At 41.8% G+C, this 22,472-nt stretch overlaps 1 protein-coding gene across 6 annotated transcripts in view; it reads right to left on the minus strand.

Annotated features, from left to right (window-relative positions):
• Positions 1-818: 818 nt before the first annotated feature.
• The window catches only part of add3a (adducin 3 (gamma) a), a 75,100-nt gene continuing 53,446 nt past the window's right edge, over positions 819-22,472 (minus strand). For 3 of the 6 annotated variants that reach the window (XM_055041077.1, XM_055041076.1, XM_055041075.1), the window contains exons 6-16: positions 17,444-17,593; positions 17,204-17,347; positions 16,813-16,911; positions 15,349-15,525; positions 13,078-13,329; positions 12,849-12,953; positions 12,645-12,731; positions 11,472-11,495; positions 10,938-11,046; positions 8,038-8,130; positions 819-5,610 (exon numbers count right to left, since the gene is read on the minus strand). In XM_055041077.1, the coding sequence (XP_054897052.1) occupies positions 5,369-5,610; positions 8,038-8,130; positions 10,938-11,046; positions 11,472-11,495; positions 12,645-12,731; positions 12,849-12,953; positions 13,078-13,329; positions 15,349-15,525; positions 16,813-16,911; positions 17,204-17,347; positions 17,444-17,593 (1,482 nt within the window). In that variant the 3' untranslated portion in view covers positions 819-5,368. The remainder of the gene's footprint in view (positions 5,611-8,037; positions 8,131-10,937; positions 11,047-11,471; positions 11,496-12,644; positions 12,732-12,848; positions 12,954-13,077; positions 13,330-15,348; positions 15,526-16,812; positions 16,912-17,203; positions 17,348-17,443; positions 17,594-22,472) is intronic. The other 3 variants (XM_055041080.1, XM_055041079.1, XM_055041081.1) reach the window with 3 other exon arrangements.

Below are 22,472 nucleotides of genomic sequence, written 5' to 3' on the forward strand. Positions count from 1 at the left end.
ATTTTTAGAAGTAAACGTTTTTGAAAAATGCATAACCCTTTTTATTTAAGAATAAAGATCCACCTTGTGTTGAAAAATCATTTGCCATCTGTAAATCTAAAAATTTCAGTGGTTCAAATAGTAACGCAAGATAAAGATCTGCTGCTACACTGAAAAAAAAGGATTATAAAAAGATCCCATGAAAGTTTCACAGTTGAACTTTTCTAACTTCCAGTAAAAGCCAACGGTGCTACAATGTAAAAATCTGTAGCATCAATCCAGATTGATTCTTTTCCCCCTTCTCTAAACGTCTGCAGCATATTTTTCTTTATGGGAAAAAAAAAATGCTCCAATACTTCAAGGCTTGTAGCCAAACCTCAGTGACCCGTGGTGAAACCTCAGTAAGAAGCCCTCAATGAGTCAAAATATTAACAAAAGAACAGCAACTGAACGCAGGATATTTAAAATACAAACAAATCAGAAATAAGGTAGAAATTTGCTGCTGCTTAGTAGAAATGTTGAAATATCTTCTCTCTAATTTCTTAATTCTTTTTGCGCTTTGTCTTCCGAACAGTAAAGGCAGATACAATTTTAAAAGTGAGTCTAATCGCACACGTCTTACACAATTTAAAGCCAACGCCGTACGAAAAGGCTGAAAAGGCAAAAGTTTAAATGTTCATTCAACATCGTCTGTTCTTGTTCTGGATCTGTAGCCTAAAAATAATCAAGATGGCAAACCAGACAGAAGCATGAGCAATGCCCAACTCAACTTGAGTGAAAATGGGTCGGAGATGCACAAAACATGGAAAGAATAAAAATCAATAAATAAATGAGCTTCCTTTTCTTAAAATACAGCTTTTATTTGTGAATTTACACAGATTAGCAACACATCTAAAAGCAACTCCATTAGATAACCATTTATATAGGATTTTCACAGGTCACAAAGTAGCTTGGCTCATTCTGACATGCCAAAGCAAAAAAAAAAGAAAAATGCATTTTCTCTTTCTGACAGGAAAACAAAAAATGGATAGAGGCATTAGTAAAGCAAGGTGCAAACTGTTAAAAACACAAGAGGAGAAAATAAAAAAAAGAAAGAAAGAATGAAATGCACATTCAGTTCATCTGAGAGCAGGATGAGCTCATGAAATACTTAGGAGGCCTGGAGCTCTCTGCAAACTAAAAGGAAAGATAGCGTACTGTGGTACCAATGGAGGATGGAGGGGAAAAAAAAGAAGACATTTTCAAAAGGAGAGATGTTCCGGAAGGAGGAAAGAAAAAGACAATCCGAGTGATAAAAGGAAACATGGTGTGTTAGTTTCAGCTCGTCCATTCCTGCTTCTAGCTACAACACACAAACTCCAGTTCCAAAGTCGCGTCTCGCTTCCTTTCGTCTTCCAGTTGCGCGACTCCGCCCCACACCCACCCACCCTCTCCCAGACCCCGGGAAGCCGCCGTTTAACGCAGCTAAAGATGCTCCCGCCCTCCAAATCCAATATTTCACATTGCTAGCTGGGATATTGGTACATTTATTTAATTGGCGATGGGAGGATGGGGATACGCCACAAGACATCACCACCGGTTTGGGCTGAGCAGAGTTCAGCCGAGGGTCATCCGACTGCGGCGAGATTGTTTTGAGAAACGCATAACTGGGCTCAGAGTGGGATCAAATGAAAACCAAAGCATCCATCGTGTCCCGTTCCAGTTCTTAAAGGAAATTAGGACAAATCAAGTATGTGGCTATGAGTCGGGAGCTTTCGGAGGCCAGAGGAGAGTCAGTGCAGTCGCCGGGGATTTTTGTAAATGTTTCACAGAGAAGAACCGTGAAGCCTGAGCAGGCAGATGAGAATCGCAACCTTTGTCTTAATGAAGCTGGAAAAGAAAATACAGTCTGGCGTTAAGAAAAAACACACCAGGCTCCCAGTTCTCAGGCCTCGTTCACACACAGCCGAGATGTTTTTAGGAAAACGGAGATTTTCCACGCCGCTTGCAGGCAACAACACCTGAGATATCTTTTGGAAACGCTTTTAAAAGTGGAGATTAAGAGGAAAAAACGAAAACAGATAAAAAGATTGAGTGCAAACCGGGACTATTGAGTTGGGAAATGTTTACATTTTGTCAAATATTTCCTGAGTGCTTTTTCCAAGAGAGTAGAGCAGATTCAGATTAGCTTTTGTCACAACTTACTTTTCAAAGTACACGTCGCTTTGTGCTTCCACTCGATGCAAGTATTTGAGAAAGCCAAACAAAACTTACCAGCTTATTACACGTTTTAATCGCCACCTAAAGAACTCGCTTTCTTATTTAGCCAGGAAATCCAGTTAAAACAAGGGATGAACGGCACATCGGCTTCAACACCGGTACTGGTCCAATAAGTAAAACTGAGCAGACGTTACGAACTGATGTTTATTTCCATCTTGTTGTGGTTTATGTGAGTGTTTTGGACATAGTTGGTCATGTGGTGTTTGTCAAATGGTCTGTAAATATAAATTTTTGGCTACATTGGCATTGGATATCAACATTGGCCGACATTTTCATATTGGTGTATCGCTACTTAAAACTAAGGACTTTATCCCAGTTTACACAGAGTAAAGCGACTCTTGAAAGCGTTAAAGCTGCCATTTGACAAAGGCTTAACGCCAACAAAAAGAGAAAAAAAATCAGCTTAGATTTGAGAAGAAGAGTCGTCGACGCTGACGAAGCAGCATTTTGAAGTGTCAAGAATCGAGAAGCATCATTAATGGATTCAAAGAGAGCCGCGGAGCCGAACGAGGTACGGCTCGCGCAAACGTAACGAAAGCAGGACAGAAAATAAGTAGTCTAAAAGAAGTGTGTCCTCTGGTCAGACTGGACAAAGCCACAGCTTGTTGGCCAGGGAGGCATCACTCTTGGGAGAGGTCTGTGACACAAAGAACACCGGCCTGTACAGCGCCACACGGTGGTGGGAGGACTATGGACACCACAAAGCACTGACGTGACTCCTACAGCTAGAAAACCATCAATGATGTGCCAGGGACTTACAAATGACGACATTGGAGATCTTTCTGAAATAATTTGTTTTTAAATGGAGAGTAAAATAATGTAAGCATCCAAAATAAGCCGGAGATGCTTTCTTTTCCATTTTGATGCATTTGTTATTGATAATGTCACCCCCTGCTGTCATTGTATTACATTTGACTGGACTCTGAATAAGATTGTGCAGACAAGGGTATAATCAGAAACGGATCAAGAAAGTATCTGTTTAACAAAACATTCAAGGGCCGATAGGTTGACGCGTTCCGAACAACAACAAAGACATTAACAGGATCCGATCAAAACCTTTTTTTTTATTTCACCCGAGATTTTCCCTCTCTTTTCTTTCCGCTCACTTTCTTGGCCCTGACTTTCCTCGAACACCATTCCTCACTTGCCACTTGCGCAAATTCTACCGAATACTTCATAATCTCCTTCGCCGGTGAAAGAAAAAAACCCAAAAACAAAACACAAAAAAAAAAAAAAAAAAACACGATATTCTACGATAATAGAAGCTCAGATTTGCAAGTTGACAGCCAGGATTTCAACATTCCTGTGCTAAGTAGCGACTGGGAGTTCCTCGGGATTACGACGCTCGCCATGAGATCCGGTTCTCGCTAACGCAGGCGCTACGCCGGGACTCCAGTCCAGAAGTGTGTGGGACAGAGTGAAATTTTCTCATGGTATTTACTCAAAAATACGTAACATAATTGATACCATTTCGAATTTTTTAAAAGAGCAACAATTATTTGACACATCATATGACATTATTATGTTCGCTGTACCCGTCTGTTATTTTGAGACGTCGACCAAATGAAACCTGCTGGGTTTTGTAGTAGTTTGTAAATCCCTGCAGTCCCTTAAACGAGTGGTAGGTGGCGCTCCTTCAGTTTTAGCACTGAATGTGTGTGTTTGGACCAATAATTGAAGGAATTATTTTTAAAGTTGGATGCATCAGCTGGATATTTAATGACTGACAAATATAAACTTGTCAAAAAGATTTCAGTCACGATCAGGAAATCAGAATATATTTCCTCGTTTGTCAGATTAAAAGTACCTTTTTAATAATAACCTCTAAACAGGCATAAAACTTTTAATAAAGCCCACATTTCTGTTTTAAAGTGTTTTTTTTGTTGTTGTTTTTTTTATATTAGGCTTAGGTAAAAATTCAATCTTAAATGTTTTCAGTTACAAAAAAAATAACATTTTATTTATGGGATCGATTGTGTGGTGTTTAGGTTGTTGTGTTTTATTTCGGACACTTAAAATATCTTCCAGGTCCAGCATGGAGTGTACTGAACAAAACAGCACATTTGCATATATTGTAAATGATCTCAAAACGACAAAATTATCATTTATCGCAGTAATTTCTGGGACAATTTATCACCCAGAAAAATGTGTTATTGTGACAGCTGTAGTGTCAGTTACTGCAATACATGATCTTATGATAATTTATTGAGATGCACCTATATGAGACTGAAACTGGTAACTGGCCCAAGCCAAGTGCAAGACGGGGCTGACGGACTTAAAGCTGCATTGAAAACATTTAAAAAAAAAATCACATTTCATAAAACAAACTGCGGTTTCTTTACTAAGACAAGATTTTCCCCCAGTCATTTTGGCAAACAAAAACAACAGCGGAGAGAGATGAAGAGGTCGCCATATAAAAATGCTACATAAATACGAGATAATGTAGTTAGAAGCAGCCAGAATTCATCCTCGCCGTCGACGCAGACGACCTTTACCTGCATCTATAAACCACAATCCTCCTTTCGGAGAAATTAGTCACAAAGAGTAACTTGGGAGCCGCAGCAAATACATCAGCTCAAATTCTCCGACTATTCTTTCCCAAAACTATTTTTCCAGTGTGATGTTACATTTTCTCGTTTTCTGTGCAGACAAAGCGAGACAAAATACGAGCGAGGTGGAATATTAAAGAATATATGAAGGACAAAGAGGCTTCCAGTTTAGTATCGAGCCGAGGTTAGAAAAAAGGGGAAGAGGAGCCAGTTATTCAGGATCTACAAGTGACACTTCCAAGGAGCGAGTTGAGAGAACCGCATGAGATAATCAGGTGTGCAGACACTCCCATGCCTGCCCTTTTTTTTTTTATATCTCTTCCATCTGCTGCAGCTTTAATCGGTGGGCCCAAAATCTCACAAACATTCTTTCTTTGCAAAATGACTTTTTCATAAAAATTCCAAACTGTTGTTTTTTTTTTCTTTTTTCTTGTTAAATCTTCCATCTGCCTTTTGTACATAAAACCTCTGGTTAAAAAAATCCAATATAAAAAAAAAAAAAAAAAAAAAAAAAAAGAAGGGGGAATTTGACACCCTCATTCCGCGGGCGCGCTCTTCCCGGCTTCGCCCGCTCGCTCCTCTCAGGCCTCCGTCTTCTCTTTCTTTTTGTTTTTCTTCAGGAACGACGGCGTGCGGAACTTCTTCTTCTTCTTGGTGTTGGGCGACTTGGAGGGGGAGCTCTCGGGAGACAGCGGCTCCTCGATCTTCTCGCCGGGTCGCACGGTGATCTCCACGCTCTCCACGCTGGTGGTCAGCTGACTGACGCGCTTGGAGAGCTCGTCGTCGTGGTTGTCCTTGCCGTTCATCAGGCCCGTGTGGTTCTCTGGAGGGAGGAGAGGAAGGCAGCGTGAAGATAGCACCTAATTAAAAAACATACCATAGATTTATCACTTATTATGTTTGCGAACCCTGCTGCAGTCTTACGATTAGATCCAGCCAGCTTGTTACTCTTTGCGTGGTCCGTCGGGATCACACTGAACCCGAGTGCGCTTTTACAAGCTTTTTTTTTGTGTGTGGTTTTGGGAACTGACGGTCTCACGGGACAACCGCAGACGCTTTCCACGCTCCTCTTGAGCTGTTTTCTATCACCTTATTTCTCTTTGAGCCTTTTAAAAAGACCATATTTTCTACGCATGTATTTATACTAGGAATGCGCGATACAACAACATCAGTCCATCCATTTGTGATTTTAATTAAATTTCTTATTTAGACAGAAATACCGTAATTGCAAAATCAAGTTTTGTTTTTTGTTGACACTGGCAGAACATAAACAACGATTTGCGCACATATGTAATGGAAATGCCGCGACTTTCAATACTGCCGCAAACAAACCAAACAATCTGCAAAGGTAATTTTGTTCAGTGATTTAATGACAAAAACAATGAACTGGACCAACGTCCCATTAGGAGCCTTTGGTCAGCATTCAAAAGGGAGTGAAACAAAAAAGCAAGAAAGGTTGAATCTCAGTCATTAATATTCCTGTAAATATTAAAACTTTCCATAAACTTGATGCTTTTCTCAATATAAAATATCACTCGTCTTAAAACATTTGCTCATGGCTGCACAGAGTATCAGCTTATCATACAAAGCATGTTACTGTGCGGATGTTTTCCTCCCGGAGAACAGGATTTACCAAACTCCCCTTCAAACCGCGCTCAACTTCCCTTTCCCTCTCATGATGCTCCACATATTTTGTAATTTACATCATGTGAAAATAATTAATAAAATCCAGCGACCTCATGGCCCAGAGAGTCCGCCCTCCTTTCCAATTTCACAAAACAGTGTCACGAACTCCACTCTCACAACAGCAGTTCACGTAAACGTTGCTCATACTGACCTACCTGTATTTACACCTGAGAACAAGGTGTAAATGTTCTGACTTAACGGTGACCTGGTTTCAGCGCGAGAACCGTCTGACCCCGCAGCCATGGCGTCAGAACATGTGAGCCTGGGCGATGTTGGGTGGGGTTTCTCGTGTTTGCGCTGGGAGGAAGTGGACAGGACCTCGATTCCTGGGTGGCGTTATTTACGACCGCTAATGGGTCGAGTGTGATCTCTGTGTCTCTTTGAGGAGCATTAACCAGTTTCAGGTGTCAGATGTGAGAAGCAACGTGTTAAAGGAGAAAATACTGCAGGTCGACACGGCGGCGGGCGGCAAATTAAGTCGCCCGTCATCCAGTGGAAGACAGAAAGAGGAAAAAAAGATGATTTCCCTAAGTTAGTCTTTAGACTTTGTGTATTTTATTTTGTGGAAGCTTTAAAGGAATATAAAAAAAAAACACTTGAGTTTGTCCCTCCATAAAGAGTCCACCTTATTGAGGACACTTTATGCTCGTTTTCAGCTGAAATAAACACACTATGGAATATTAACTTTAATTATTTGCCTGTTTTCATAGAGCTGCTTTTTTTTAAACAGTGAATTATTGAATGGATGCAGACAGCTTAGTGTGCTGCTAACGGATTTCGCCTGCTTTCACTTTGTTACACTGAAATATTTCGGACGAAGCGAGTCTGATGTCAAATGTTAATATCAGACATTTTTTCTAACATCACCAAATACACAACGCAGCATCCTAGTAATGATTTTACTCTCGAAGAAAATAAAGGCAAGCTAAACGGACCCGGCCGTAAACCAAACAGCTGCTGGCATCAGGTTGAGAGTTTGTTGTTCGCCATTCTTGCTTCTTGTGTTCATGGCAACCTTGTGCGGACGCTTGCTTCGGTCAGGGGGAGCAAAAAGCTTTCTGGGCCTTTTATAAAATAATGCATTACCTACCATGTACACAAGTTATAATTTGATAACTCACTTTCTAAATGGCAGATATCAGCAGTGAAAGCTTTTGAAAACGAGCAACTCACATTTGCTAGCATGATGGATTTTCTAATTAAAAGCCCCAGTTTCATAATGTTTCACGTTGTACCCAAGTGAATTATAACTTTCATCATAACTTGATGAAAGAACATACTTTAGAATACATATTCTTGTTTATGTATATGTATTTATAGCTGGAAGTAAAGAAATAATAGACGTTGATTAGGACAAAACATCAAACAACTTCATCTTAAAAGCTTTGGCTTGTTCCAAAATGATTAATTCACAATCAAGTTCAAACAAATGAGTAGAAAAAGCCTTGCAAATTCAAATCCGTTAGTTTTCGTTAGCGTCTCACTGGCATGCTCAAATGGTGACGGACATCAGATTTAAGAGACGGACAGCAGTGCAATCTGCCTCCCTCTGTGTGAGCGATACCTTCTTTAGCCGGAGTGCTTTGCGGAGACTGGGTGACAGACAGAGACTGCGAGAGCGTGGAGCCGTCGTCGGAGGTTAGCTCGTGCTCGCCATCTGCAGGGAGGTCGGTCGGCGAGGAACGGGTGAGAAGGTTGCGGCACGGCGTTGGAGTGGGTGGGTGTGTTAAAGTAGAGGGACGACAGAGGGAGTGAGTGGGATGAGAGGTTGGAGGGATTTGAGAGGGAGGGGAGGGGAGAGATTAGCGACAACACACACAGACACATGTTAGAATCAGGCCATGCACAGCTGGTTTGGAAAAGAAAATCCTTGTCTGCTGATGGCCGGGCTCGCTCTCCGCCATCGCTCTGTTTCTGTGGGTGGCTGAGCTCGCATTGCAACAGGCTGGGACTCGATATCCCAGTAAGGAGGCAGATGCTCTGAGCGGCGGCTCGTTGACCACAAGGAGCAGCTAGCCCCCCACTCGCCACAGTGACGCCTTTACGACACTACAAAACCTAAGTGTCAACTTTGACCCATACGTAAAGGCGTTAAAAAGGCCTGGGAATGAACTGTCGCTATGCAGATGTGGCGAGTCCAACATGGTGGTTCACGATGACAAGCAATCTAACAAGAATCCCAGTTCAGCCCAGAGCTTGATATTCTCTCCACCATGCAGAATAACAGAGGATTAGGCTCATTTTCTTTTTTTCTCAATTTCAAGCTAGACGCGTCTGAATTTGTCCAAAAGTCCAATCACAGTGTCAATGTGTGGGATTCCAGTTGGAGCTGCAGCACAGCTCAAAGTTACATTTGTGTTGGTAGGACAGGAAAGGCTTTTATTCTGTTAGCATTATAAATAACTGATGTAGACACTAGAGTAAGTGGAATGGTTGTTATGCAGACTTTCTGGGTTAGAGATGGTTTTCCTGCCTCCCTCACCGTCCTGCTGACTATAGCGGATAGATAAATGTGAGTTTTCATCCATAAATGCAAGCAAGTTAAAGTGTTTTTGTACCATTTTCCTACGACTTATTTTATACCCATTTTGACAACGAGCTACTCAAAAAGGAGCTTGTGACATGAAATACGTCACAGAGCATAACTTCCGAAAAAGACACAAAGAATCTGATCAAGTTACTGTAGAAATTAAAAGAAGAATTAGTCATTTATTTTCCTTTTTTTTAAAGAGAATTTTTATTATAGGGACTTTTTTTTTCTACCACAGAATGAACGTACTTAACTCCTCGACTGTCTCCTTCAAAATGTTAGTCAATGGGTCTGCGAGGGCACCGACTTCATCATGACGTAAAACAAATGTTACATTTTCTCAAAAATGGCAGTTTATAAAAAAAAATAAATAAAAAAGCTAACACATCTTCACCGAGGTTTTCCCACTGACCAGCGTTAGCGGTGCAGCGTTGACAAGTTTCTTAGCTCAAAGCCAAGCCTTGCATTAGCAGCTTCGTTCGTCTCAAACGTGAGTCAAGTTTGAAGAGTTACAAAGTCGGCCTTCTGTCAACTGAAGAACATTTATCAGTATTAAAAGACTAACATCTCAGCAAGATCTAGAGAAACTCATCCATAAATATTAATCAATAAAAAGTACTTTTCATAGCTGCATGGGTTTGCACTTATATTTTATACCAAGTTTTGTTGGATTCCAAACGATGAGCATCCACAACGTACAGGAGACGATCAGAACTCAACCTGCAACCAATTTCACATTAGTGTGTGTGTGTGTGTGTGTGTGTGCAGCATGTCTCGGGCCTCTCCAGATGGACTTCAGCTTGCATCCAGATGGGTCACCGGGGATTCGTGGGGCTGTGGGGGCAACAGTGTCATAGCAATGGGCTGTGCTCGTGTGGAGGGTGTGAAGACCTGCTGTTGGTTCAGTCTGCTGTGTTAGTCACGCTGGCCTGTCACGCAGGCGCTTTCATATGCACACGACGGTGCAGAACATTTGGACGTGCACCGCACACATGCGTGAACACATGCCCTTCGCCCGTACACACATTAAAACAGCTACATGGCCCAGCGAGCCCAGAGCTCTGCAGAACCACGAGCGAACACCTTCGCCTCTGTCTGCTGACTATCGACTTTCTGATTGTCAATAGTCGACGAGAGAGAGAGATAATGTGATTAGCACTGACTCTGAGTGTGCGCAGGCAGAGCGGTGCTATCGGAAGCAGCCAAGCCTTTCTGCGTGAACTCCTGAGTTTCGACGCTGTCCACTAGTTTGACGGTGCCACTAATGAGATGCGGCCCTTCTGCCCGGAGACGAATAGAGCTTTTAACCACCGGCTGTGAGGGATCGGTGGGAACGAATCCGACTCGAGATGAGAGGAATCAATCTGCAAGTGGAGACTTTAATCTAGATTTGGTGCAACATCAGCTGGAAATCTGCTCCAGATGTTTGCTCTGATCTGCTGGTCAACAAGCGCTTGACGTAATTGGATTTTAAACAAGCTGAAAGAAATGCACTTGAAACTTTAAACATTCAATCTGAAAGACGGCGACATCTAGCAGATGGTATTCTTTTTTTTTTTTTCTAATAGACTTGTATTTATGAAAAACAAGAACATTTCGTTTCAAAATCTAGAAATACTGTTAAAGAAATTCAAACCAGGAATATAACAGGACTTTCTCACTTTGTTTCATTAAAGGGACATTTACACCATGAAGCCAACAACTTCTCTTCTTCAATCTCATCTCTCTTTTAAAGCTCTTAATTTGAAGGTTGAATATGGATTGTTGAGCTCATGCTTTTATTTTTTAAGGCTGCCAATATTTTTGCTGTACAATGAACCATCACAGATTTCCACTGACCACAAGGAGTTTGTGTGTGTGTGTGTGCGTGTGTGTGTGAGAGAGAGACAGAGAAAGAGAGTTTAAACACTGATCAAACAGAGTGTGTGTCGTACCGCTGAGGCCAAGTTGCCTTCTTTTGTGGTGCTGCTCCTTTTCCAACAGCTCGCTGAACGGGTTGGGAGGAAGAGGAGCCATCTGCTCCTCCACTGTGGGCACGTATGGCTGAGGAGGAGGCAGAGGAAGAGGAGGAAGAGGACAGGGAGAGCAAAGGGTGAGCACAGGAGCGCCGACACAAACACTGCTTATTACAAAAATAAATCAGATTACGTCTAATATTCCAGCACATATCCTGCAGTCAGTCCCATACACACATGACAAGTTACAGAACACACTCCAGCTGAGATTCAGATGCAGAAACCAGTGGAAACACTCATCATGCTCCGAATAAATCAACACTCCGTGACAATACGTGAAACGTGTCCCAAATAAATGGAAAACTGGTGCAAACTGATTAAGAGTGGCTTGGTCTCCAGGCACGGCGTCATGCGGCGTTTCAAGACAAAACCAAATCAAATGAAATGTGTGGAGGGTGAAATAAAACCCACGGCAAACGGGAATGGACAAGAGCAATGCTTGAGAATATTTACCGGCTCGTTTATCTGCCCCGGATCCTTCGACACAAAACAGCGACGAAGAAAACACAAAGAATCAGCACAGACGTGTCGGGATGAGACTTTTTAATGCTATCTGAAGTGTGTTCTGTGTTATTCCTGTAGTTTGAGTGAAGCTTTGGAGAGGTTCCTGCTTTCCATACATGCTTGTCTCCCCCTAGTGGACAAATTGAATAATAGATAACAGGCAAGAGACTCGCAAGGAGACTTGTGAAGCTTTGAGTGTCAATTCCTGTGAATCTCAGTAGATTAGAATGTAATATCAGGGATTTTCAATGCAGGAATGTTTTGTGGCGGCCATTTTGAAAACATTGAAATCATGGAGAAGAGTTGAACAGTCATCATCTCCAATCACCTGGAGAGAAACCCACAAAAGCTAATTGATGCCAAAGATGACTTTCAGAGTAATGTGCCCACGCACATGAATGGAAAGTTTAGTAGAAGGAAAAAGTGTGGTTTGAAAGTTTCCGATTGTAAAGCAAAGCCCATTCAAAAGCTCGGGGGGAGGGGAGGGAATTTATGAGATCCGAAGAACCGCATGTCACGCTGCATTGATGCAGAAGTTCATGGAATAAAGTGCCCTGAGAAAAATATCGACTCACATAAACCACAGTATTTGGAAATACTTTTAAGTAGGCCCACATTTCTGTATTTTTTCTTTTAAATATTCCAACTGATTTTGGCGTTTTCAATCAGCTGCAATCTGTCATTATTAAATCATCAATCAAAATCACTATCAGTAAATGGTTTGGATTTATTACTGTGTGTAATGAGTCCAAATAACAAGAGCTTAAAAAAAATCTCAAAAACATAAACAAGGTAAAATGCACTCTGACAGCTCTGAAAGGAAATATCATCGTTCCAACATTGGAACGTCAGATTTGGTTTTGTCAATATACACATAACTCATTCATTTTTAAAATTCTTATCAGTAGTTTACTTATTTAAAATAATAATAATAATAAAAACATTCATCAATTAATACTGTAAGGAAAGAGCACAGCAGTGAATTGCTGAATCTCTAACAAAGTCACATATTCTTGTGACAACATGCATTTTTCTGCTAATGTCAAAAGACACAAAGTGCTTCGGCCCAGAGCTGCACAAGTTTGTTCGTGGAGCCGTGACGGACTGGAAGATATTTCTCACCTGTCGCGGCTGATCGACAGGAATGCCGGCGAGGTGCTGAGAGCGTGGACCTGACGTCATCACGTCTAACCGGTTCTGCTCTCTGATCTGGAACGGGACAGACGGAAACACACCGCCAAGAGGTCAGCAGGAGTATGAAGGGTTTGTCATTTTAAGTGCTTACTTAGCCTTTAAAAGGAAGCCAACATAAACAACTGGACTCACTTTGTTCCTCTTCTGCTGCACCTCAATGGGGTCTGTGTTTAGAGGGACAAATTGATTTGGGTCTTCAATCCGGATCGGAGTTCCTGTTTCATCCGCCCTCATCCACTGCAAAAAGGTAGATGAGATCGCAGGTCAATCAGGCTGTTTGTCTACTGCTCCGCCACCAGATGGCGCTCCAGCATCGCACTGTTTGAGGCGGACAAGCAGAGGACCGTTTTTTGGATCTCACCGTGGTCGTCCGGCTGTTGCAGCGCTCCTCTCCGGCCTCCACGCTGACCTTGGTGTAGCTGTTGGGGGAGTTGAGCCAGCGCGTCTTCTCCCTCTGCTGCCGCTGCTGGAGGAACTTGAAGGGCAGCCGCATGGCCTCGCCGTCCTCCTCGAACGTGAAGGCCGTGACGGTGGCGGGGATCTCCACTTCGCTCTTGTGCCTCGGCTTCTCCCGAACGATGGGGTGTCGGTAGGCGTGGCCCGTTCTGTAGCCCTGAAAAGAGAACAGAGCTTCAAGCTCCCTTTCCTCCGATACCCCAAAACAAAATACAGCGGAACCGGTCACCTTCGGACGCCATGACATTAGAAAAATATTTGCAGTTTGATATTTATTTGTTTAAGGAACTCAATTTCTCGGTTCTACCGTAGTAGAGACTCTTCCTCCTGGGGTCCACACCAAACATTACCGTAAAAATCCTTTTCAAACATCACAAAATAAGACATAATGGTATTCCTTAAGACGCAAACAAAATAAAATAAAAACACAAAATTCAAATCAACTGCTTCAATAAGGAGATAACAAAATACTTTACCGCACAAACCACTTCAGCCACATCAGAACTCAACTACAAATGAAGAGGAATGCAACAATAAACTAAAGACGACTACATGCCAGTCTGTCCCGAACTTTCATTCATGACAGGATGAAAAGGGAGATGGACTGAAACCTTCTGACCAGCTTGCAATGAGGCATTGTGGTGGGAACAACTAACTGCACCCTGGACAAACCCACCCCCACCGGGGAAACCAGTCGGACACGGGTTGCCTTTTCCTGCTGCATGAACGTGACCTCACACAAAAACCAAACAGCAAAGTAGCTGCAGGGTTTCAAACACCACAGAGGACAAACTCTGAGCCATTTCCTCTCACGCCCATCTGCATCTTCACCCCTCCTCCTCCTCTTCATTCCTCCATTTATCCTTCGCACATTCCCATTTCCTTTCACTCTGTCGTGTCACTGCTGTTCCGTCAACTATACAACTTCTCATCTGCACCCCGCTGTCAAAGCTGACCTTTCAACTCGCCTTCGTCGCCCCGGCTGAGCTGGCAGGGAGCTTTTTTCCGGCAACATCCTGCTTTCCGCGCTCAAAGCTGGAAGCTTGAAGGGATCAAGAGGGAGAGGCCGTCTCGGCCTCCTGAACCAAGACCAATAACTTGCACAAAATGTAGGAGTCAGAGGGTTAAAGGAGAGCAAAGGATGTGTTGAGAGACAGTGGTGTGCTGGAAAAACTCTCCCAACCTTACTAGGTTTTATTTTTATTTATTTTTTTGCTCAAAATTCACTTAGCATAGCATGGGTTGGTAACAGAACTGGGCCAGTGGAGAAAACAAACGTCGTCAAGCCAACTGGGGACAAATTTGCAACAAGGCTAGCTAGCTAGCGTATGTTAGCAGGCAGCTGCTGGTACTGAAGTCACAGAAAGATATCGACTCAAACCTTTGCCTGACAGAAAAGACCCACAAGAAAACAAAACACAACAAAGAAACATTATATATATGAGAGCATGAGGTTCATACTGTGGCCATGATATTCCAAAATTTAAGACTTCTGCTAAACATTTTTAAAGCCAATGTTTTTAAATGAATACAAGACATTTTAAGGCCTGAATGTCAACTATATGTGGCCAACCTGAAATAGGCGACTTCTGATTGCACTGGATTTTATGAAATGAAAGTTGCCTGAATAAACATGTCAGATGAAAAAAACAAAAAAAAAAAACATTTTCTAATCATCTTCAGCAGCTGCTGCTTTTAACTGTACTAATAAAGAAGTGGGTGTTTTAGGCCTGATGGTTTATTCGTGTTTTTGATTTGTACAATGGTGAATGCTGTGTAAATCTTTTTATTTTTGTTGTTTATGTATTTCTGTTTGGGGGCGCAGTGGTAAATCAGACCACTTAAGTTTCCTTAAATTTGGGCTGCCGGCGATCGATCGGCCGACACATTCATGAGAAATAGATCTGATTGACTTTGTTAAAGGTCTGGGAATCAGCCACTGTCCCCGTTTGCTCTGATGGTCAACTAGCAACTTTCTTGCTGTATTTAGCAACTTTTGAGACAGAAACAAAACAGTACAGACTGAAATTGGAATCGTCAGGCTTTTTAAGAGATCAGTCATCGTCCAGAAGACTGCGATCGATGTACAATTCTTCCCGCTATTCTTGACCGAGTCAGCAGAGACGCCGCCGCTCAATGGGAATCTGCCCGACGCCAAGCAAGTCGATAAACTCACCAGATTGTCCAGCATCCTCATCAGAGACTCAAACTCCAGCTCGCCGATCTTCCACTTGTACTGGCCGCCCATGTTGACGTCCGCCGCTGCCGCCACGGCGAACACGCGGGATTTGTACTTCTCTGGGTCCAGCACTATGAGGTTGTCCACTCCTCCGGCACACGAGATAGCATTCACCTGAAAAAAACAAATAAATAAAGCGCTTTGAGCTTCTGTTGCCATTTGAGATTTCAGATCAAACACTTCAACTGGGACTCATCTCGTTTCTGCACAAAATGGACGGACGTGATTTAACAAAACCAGGGAGTCTAAGAGTAAATCAGCTCAGAACATGCGGCGCTGGACGCACAGCAAACACGCCCCGGGGGATTTATTTGCACAATTTAAGCCGGGCTTTGCAAGATGGATTAATGTTTTTCTTTTGGTTGACAGAGTGACAGTCATTTGGGAGATTTGGTGCGCTGTGTTACAGGAGACGGGGAGGAGGAGGGGCGAGCTGTCGGCTCAAATCCCCTGTGTTTACAAGCGCTCACGAAACACATGAGCAAAGACCATCTGGACTTACGTAATTTGAGGATGAAATTTTATTTGCGTTAGTAATTCGTGCCCAGTTATCGTCCAGGTGGGATTTTCCATCCTTCATTAGGATAAATAAAACCGTTACAGTGGCTTTTAATTACATAACATTGAGAAATTTTTAAAATTTTCACATTTTGTGACATTACGACGAACCTGAATGCATTTTACTGTCAACCTTGCATTGCTTTTCTTTTCTTTTACAATTGTGCATTACCTTGTCTTGGTCCATCACATACAACAAATAACTTCAACTAAAATGGTAAAAGCTAGTGTTTTTAAACACAAACAAAAATGCTAATTCAGCTTTTAGGTTTTTTTTTTTTTTTAGGTTTTTTTGTTGTTTCAGGAAATAATTGCACTGAATTTTCACAATGACATTAAAAGTTCCAGGAGCAATTTTAGATTCTTAGCACTTGCAAAAAAAAAAAAGTCAATAAAATATGTCCATATTCTTTTGGCAAGAGATAAATATTTTAATTTATTTAAAAACTCAAAAGTAGTTAACAGGGGTTTCATAAAAACAAGTGGACAGTTATCAAAAACCAAGTTGGTTTTATTCAATAGGACGTGCGACTTCTGTGGCTCAAAATGACATTGATTTATCTGGACCACGTGCAGAAATGGCTCAGTAAAACTTTTCAACATGACAAAACGTGGGGAAAAAACTAATTAGACTGCTAACCCTTCCCAGAACTCCTAATATTCCAATTATAACACAGTGTTTTGCCAACACTGTCCACATGACGAGAGATTAAAAGTGTGCAGATTGTTTTTTAAACGGCCTGAGTGGAGCGACATGCAGGCAGCTGGTGGTGAGATTAGATGCGCTGGGAAATCTGCCGGTCGGCTGAACGACGATGGGAAGCCGGGGATGTGCGGCAGTACCTGGATCTCGCAGGCGTACTGGGCGTTGTAGATGTAGTGAAAGGCCTCTTCGACGGTTTCCCCGAGAGCGACCACGCCGTGATTTCTCAACACCAACACCTGCACAAAAACCACACACACACAAAACAACTGTAGGTCAAAATGGGAGGTTTGTTGGTCTAGCGTGCTTCAACTCAGAAGCACAAAAATGATAAATGAACCCAAACACGTAGGGAACTCCCACAGGATGCGCCGCCGCTTCCTATTTCAAAACGCGCCCCGCCCTGATAATTGCGTCTTTATTTTCTTAACTTGAACTTCCAGATATAGGACTTCCTCCCGATGTATTTTTAAAACTCCTGCAGATAATGCTCGGTTTAAGATTATGTAAAAAGGCAGAGGGGAAGCCGACCTTCGCTGTCGGGCCCAGGGCTTTCTGCAGCTCCCTGCGCTCCTCCTGGTCGTCCAGGCTGCCCTGGTAGTTGTAGTAGGCGACGTCTCCCAAGATCAATGCTTCCTGGGAGATTGGCAGGAGGCCGCACTTCATCGATGACACCTAATGGGAATAAGAGAGAGGAAAAGACAGATAATTCCTCACGCCAAAACGAGCGCTTGCAACAAGGAGGAGGACGAGACGCAGCCTGGCGCTTACAGCCGCCGTGGCGGGAGTGTGGACGTGTACGATGCAGCGGATGTCCGGACGCATGGAGTAGATGGCGGCGTGCGGGCTGAACCCGGCTGAGTCGATCCGCAGGGTGGTGGAGCCCTGCTCGATCACGTCGCCGAGGATGTTCACCTTCACCTGAGAGGAAGAGGACGGACAGACAGACGGACCGTGAGCTCATTTGTTTTGGCTGCATGTCTAGATCAGGTCCAGCCATGTTTTTAATTCAATTCAGTTTATTTACGTAGCAGCAATCATCTAAATACACTTTGTCATTACTTCTCTTTGTTCTGCCACAGTAATGTAATGTCTGTCTTTATTATTATTCTATTATGTTTTTAAAATGTAAATCGCCTTAAACTGCCTTCCTTGGTGCGGAAATGTGCTATAAAAATAAACCAGACTTTACAAAAATGCCAATTTAGTCCATTCAGACATGCATACATATCAACTGATCTGAGACATCAAACAATGCAGTCAAGGTCACTTTATTGTTCAAACTATATAAAAAAAGAAAAGTTTCAGGCCAATGAAACCCAGCAGTTTGTGTTGAGTCGCTGACGCTGGCGTTGTGTTGTTGAGTTTGTTTGTTACGTCTACATATCTATAGTTATTGTCTTTTTTGAAGAATTGTTTTTCATTGTACTGCAGTCTTGCCCCTGCTTCCTAGAAAGGTTTCTCCTACCGGAGACTAATAAATTATCTTATCTCTCAGTACAGATCCTCGTCCCAGACCAGCGTTATGGACACACAGGTCAGGACATTTCTGGTAGTAATCCTGGTAATCTAGTCTATTTCCAGATATTTTCACTGCACTTTTTTCTCTGAGCTGGTTTAAGGAAAAGTGGAGCGCCCAAACGTCTTGTCAACTCCCCTGAGAGGAAAGCAGAGAGGCTAAAGGAATAACAGCAGACGAAGTAAAGTGAAAAGAAATATGCCCACGCAGCGTTGGATGCAAAACCAGACACTCTCCCTTCAACAAAGGCATTAGACCAACTCCCTGACACAAGTCAATATTATAACACAAAATGACATTATCTGCTCCTCTAGAGGAAAGAAACGGGAACACCAGTGGGAACAGTAATATACTCAGGGAATGGACATGATGTCCTTTGCATGGACAACTTCATTACCGGTCAATTAGTTGTTACTGCATCATAAGACAGAGGAGCCTTGAAGGGAAAGGGAGCTGGGAGGGAAATGAGTCAGAATCCAGTATTAATTTGATATTTTCTAAACTGTCGGTGATTTTCATGTCAAATCAATCCGAGTGAAAGAGTGCTGACTGAATCACAGCTGGAGCGCAAAACCAAGACCAGTCTGAGAGCTGTGACGAAATGAGGAAAAACCACAGCAGAGCTGATGACATGAGAATATTTACACACAGGGTTTAGTTTATCGAGAGGAGGGAAAGAAAAAGTTACGTTGTTCAACTGGCTACCAGATGAATTTTTGGTTACAGCATAACCAAACCCCTTGTTTGCACTTTTACATGACAGAGAAACACAAAGTGGAACATTATTGTGAAATGAAGAAAAATATGGGTTTTTTTTTCCTTCCAAATTTTGTGCAATAAATATCCTTCAGAAGATAAACTAGTCATCAACCTCAGAAATGTGACTTTTTACCCCTACATTTAGTTACAAGCCTGATAAAAACAGCAAACTGAGCTAAAAATAACTTTTAATGAGCATCAAACTGCATTACTCACATATGTTTGTTGAGATACATGTGAATTTCTACCATCACATCCTTAAAGTGACGATGTTACACTACTACTCAATAACTTAAGTATGTTTTTTAAAGTGGTTTATTTGTGCTTAAGGCTTTTATGTCGTAATTAACGTGTTAAACGTCGCAGACCTTGAATCAGACGTTGCTGCTTCCATGGTTTTGAGACTATCCTTTTTTTTCAGTCAAGACTGAATCGGATGGATTCAGAAAAACAGGAGAACAAATTTCAAACAGCAGGTTTATCAGACCAGCGACTGACAATATCTCGACTTGCATCACAAAGAGCAGAGGCACAGCAAATCCCGGGCTTAAAATACGCCGTTTACTCATTACATTCTTCATGGTTGGGTTTTGGTGTGAGAAGAGTTTGGACCTTAAAACCTTCATTCTTCTTTTTTATCTTCTCCTTGCCACTAATTGGGTAAAAATTCAAATGTAACTTGAGCCTAAGCAGCAGTAAAAATCCACGCAGTTAATAGATTTTGCTGTCCAGAGGGGATTGTTGGGTCGACCAGACATACACGCCCTAGTCGAAGCTCGACCTTTCCGCATCTACGTGGGTGTTTGGCCAGACGACGTTTTATTGATCCATCACCCACCCAGATGGAGGCGAATGGCACCGGTCGAGCATAAATAACATCATATTCAATTCTGCACAGACACAGACAGCTGGCAGGCTGCTGAGCATCGATTTGGTTACATCACATGTCCAAAATATCGCTTTGCTCCGTCTGTCACGCCTTTTAAATCGCGTCCTGTCAGCCAAAAACAAGCTGCACTTCTAAACTTCAAATCAAAAATAAAGGTGATGCAGCTCAGTACAAAGAGGTGGAAAAAAACTTCAGTGGTCTGGTTAAACTTGAACGTAAAATTCTTTAAAACATGTAGACAAAGATAAATGGTAGAGCTTTGAGTGAGAGAATGGATCAGCAGGAATGTGATAATCGTAATAAAATTAAATAATGCTGCGGTTATTGCGCTGTCACTATTTAACATGACAGGAAAATGTTTAACATGACTGAATTAAAGATCTGTTGCATCAAACTTCCAGATCTCTCAGGTCTTCTGGTTCTGGTGCTGCTCTACAGAACCAGAACCAAACATGAAGGTTCGGTTCTGGTTCGGCTTCTGTGCACCACAAATCTGGAACAAACTTCCAGAAAACTGCAAAACTGCTGAAGCACTGACTTTCTTTTAAATCAAGGCTAAAAACCCACTTTGATTCCTAGTAGGTGAAACATTGATCATTAAATTTGATGCTTATTTGACAAAATATAATGTTTATTGCTGTTTCATAATTGATTACTACATTATGTTTCAAGGCGTAAAGAACTTTGAATTGTCTTGATGATTAAAACTATGTAAATATACTTCATTTAATTGCTATTATTAAAAAAAACAACCTATAATTAGTGCTGAAAATACAAAATAATTATCTAATATTATAACATGTATTAATTGTCATTTTGTTTATTTTTTCTTGGAGTTGCACTAAAGACTGAACTGCAGTCTTTTTACGGTTTATTTCCAATTTTATTGCTTAATATTTAACATTTTCAGCCCTCAGGTTTTTCCATTTTCAAATAATAAGACCTTTGTTCAGAATACCAAAACTGTGAAAGTTTACAGTAAAACAGCCAAATGACATCCAGCGGCAATTTGGGGAAAAATTTCCAAATTTGACTAATTAAAAAAAAAGAAGTGATAAACCGAAAATAGTTTGTCCACTGCAGCTGTAAAACATTGAATATTAAAGATTTATTTGACATGGACTTTGCACATTATTAGCACCGCTGCAAATGCACCAAAATTACCCAAAAGGAGTCTTTTTTAAAAATCTGTCAGCCTGGGAAAGAGAACAATAAACAATAGAAACATTTCCAACGAGCCAAATTGCCTCTTTCTTAAGCAAGGTAAAAGTGTCATTTTATCAGGCAGCTGACCAAGAGTTTGCTACACGTCCTGTACAGGTGGAGGAAACTTTGGTCACGTTGGAAATTTCAGCAGTTTTGAAATCCCAACATCGAGTTCTGGCTCGGGAAATCAGTCCCTATTATCTACTTCGGATACATGACAGAAAATTCTGCTGCTAAATCAAAGTGAACTACATGAGCCAAGTCAGAGTAATTGACTAAATTCCAATAAAGTTCGCCACCCTGCAGCCTTCTCGTCTCTTTTTTTCTCTGTTATTCTCTCTACACTCATCTGACCCCGATGAAACCTCCGGAGTCCTTTTTCCGGATGACTTCCTCTTAATCTCCAAGCTTCTCCAAGTCAACCGTGTAACTAGAGACCTCAAAGCATCAACACAGGTTGAAAGAGGAGACGGAAAGGAAGGAGGGAAGAGATTAGAGAAGCAAATAAAAACGGAAACAAAACATGCAGAGAATGACGCATGTGACCAGAGCTACACTTTAATATCTTTCCCTGACTTTTATGCACAATCCTAAGAATGACTTTCAACATTTCCTAGTCATCGTTGCTACTAGAGCTGCAGGATATCAGGAAAATATTTAAATGCGATAACATTCCTAAAACAATTGAGATTACGATCAGCTCTCTTCTTCTTCTGTTTTTTATGGTGATGGCACAATGTTCTCACCATTCTCTGCCAACATTAGCACTCAGCTAGTTTAACATTGACTCAACTGTATCCTCAATATGCAGAGCCATAAATCCCTGAATATACTCTCCCATGAACGCAGCATTACTGCGACCCGGTCGCATTTTGCGGCTGCAGTACTCTGCACACTGATGTTGCAATTCAATAGACTGGGCAGCTAAAGGTTCAACTTTCTAGAATTATTTATGCTTTATGTTCTTGTCATGTGTAGCTACAGTGGACAGGCCTTGTGAAAGCAAGCAAGAATCAAGAAAGGAAGCCAAGAGTGAAGGAGGGACAGTATGAAGGAAGTGAGGACGCGTCATGGAAGGAAGCACTGAAATAAAGGAAGTAATAGGAAGAGTAATAAGAAAAATTAAAGGAAGGGAAGAAGGAAATATGGAAGAAATTAACATAGGAATTATAAGAAAGAAAGGACAACATGAAGGCAGCGGAACAGAAAAGACCGACTAGACATGCAAATGTTTCTCTGTATATCAAATTCAACACAATTTGCTGAGTAAAAACTTTGCATCTCATCGAGAAAAGAAGGAACGAGACACGCTGGAGCTCAACTTTTTCCAGTCACTACAAAGATTGACTGTCCAGAAGAAACGCCAACACAGATCACAATCAGTGATCTGTGTTGGCGTCTGACCGTTCCGCAGGTCAGACGGAGGA

Source organism: Poeciliopsis prolifica, unplaced genomic scaffold (assembly GCF_027474105.1).
Source record: "Poeciliopsis prolifica strain line A6 unplaced genomic scaffold, Auburn_PproV2 SCAFFOLD016, whole genome shotgun sequence".
NCBI classification, from domain to species: Eukaryota; Metazoa; Chordata; class Actinopteri; order Cyprinodontiformes; family Poeciliidae; genus Poeciliopsis; species Poeciliopsis prolifica.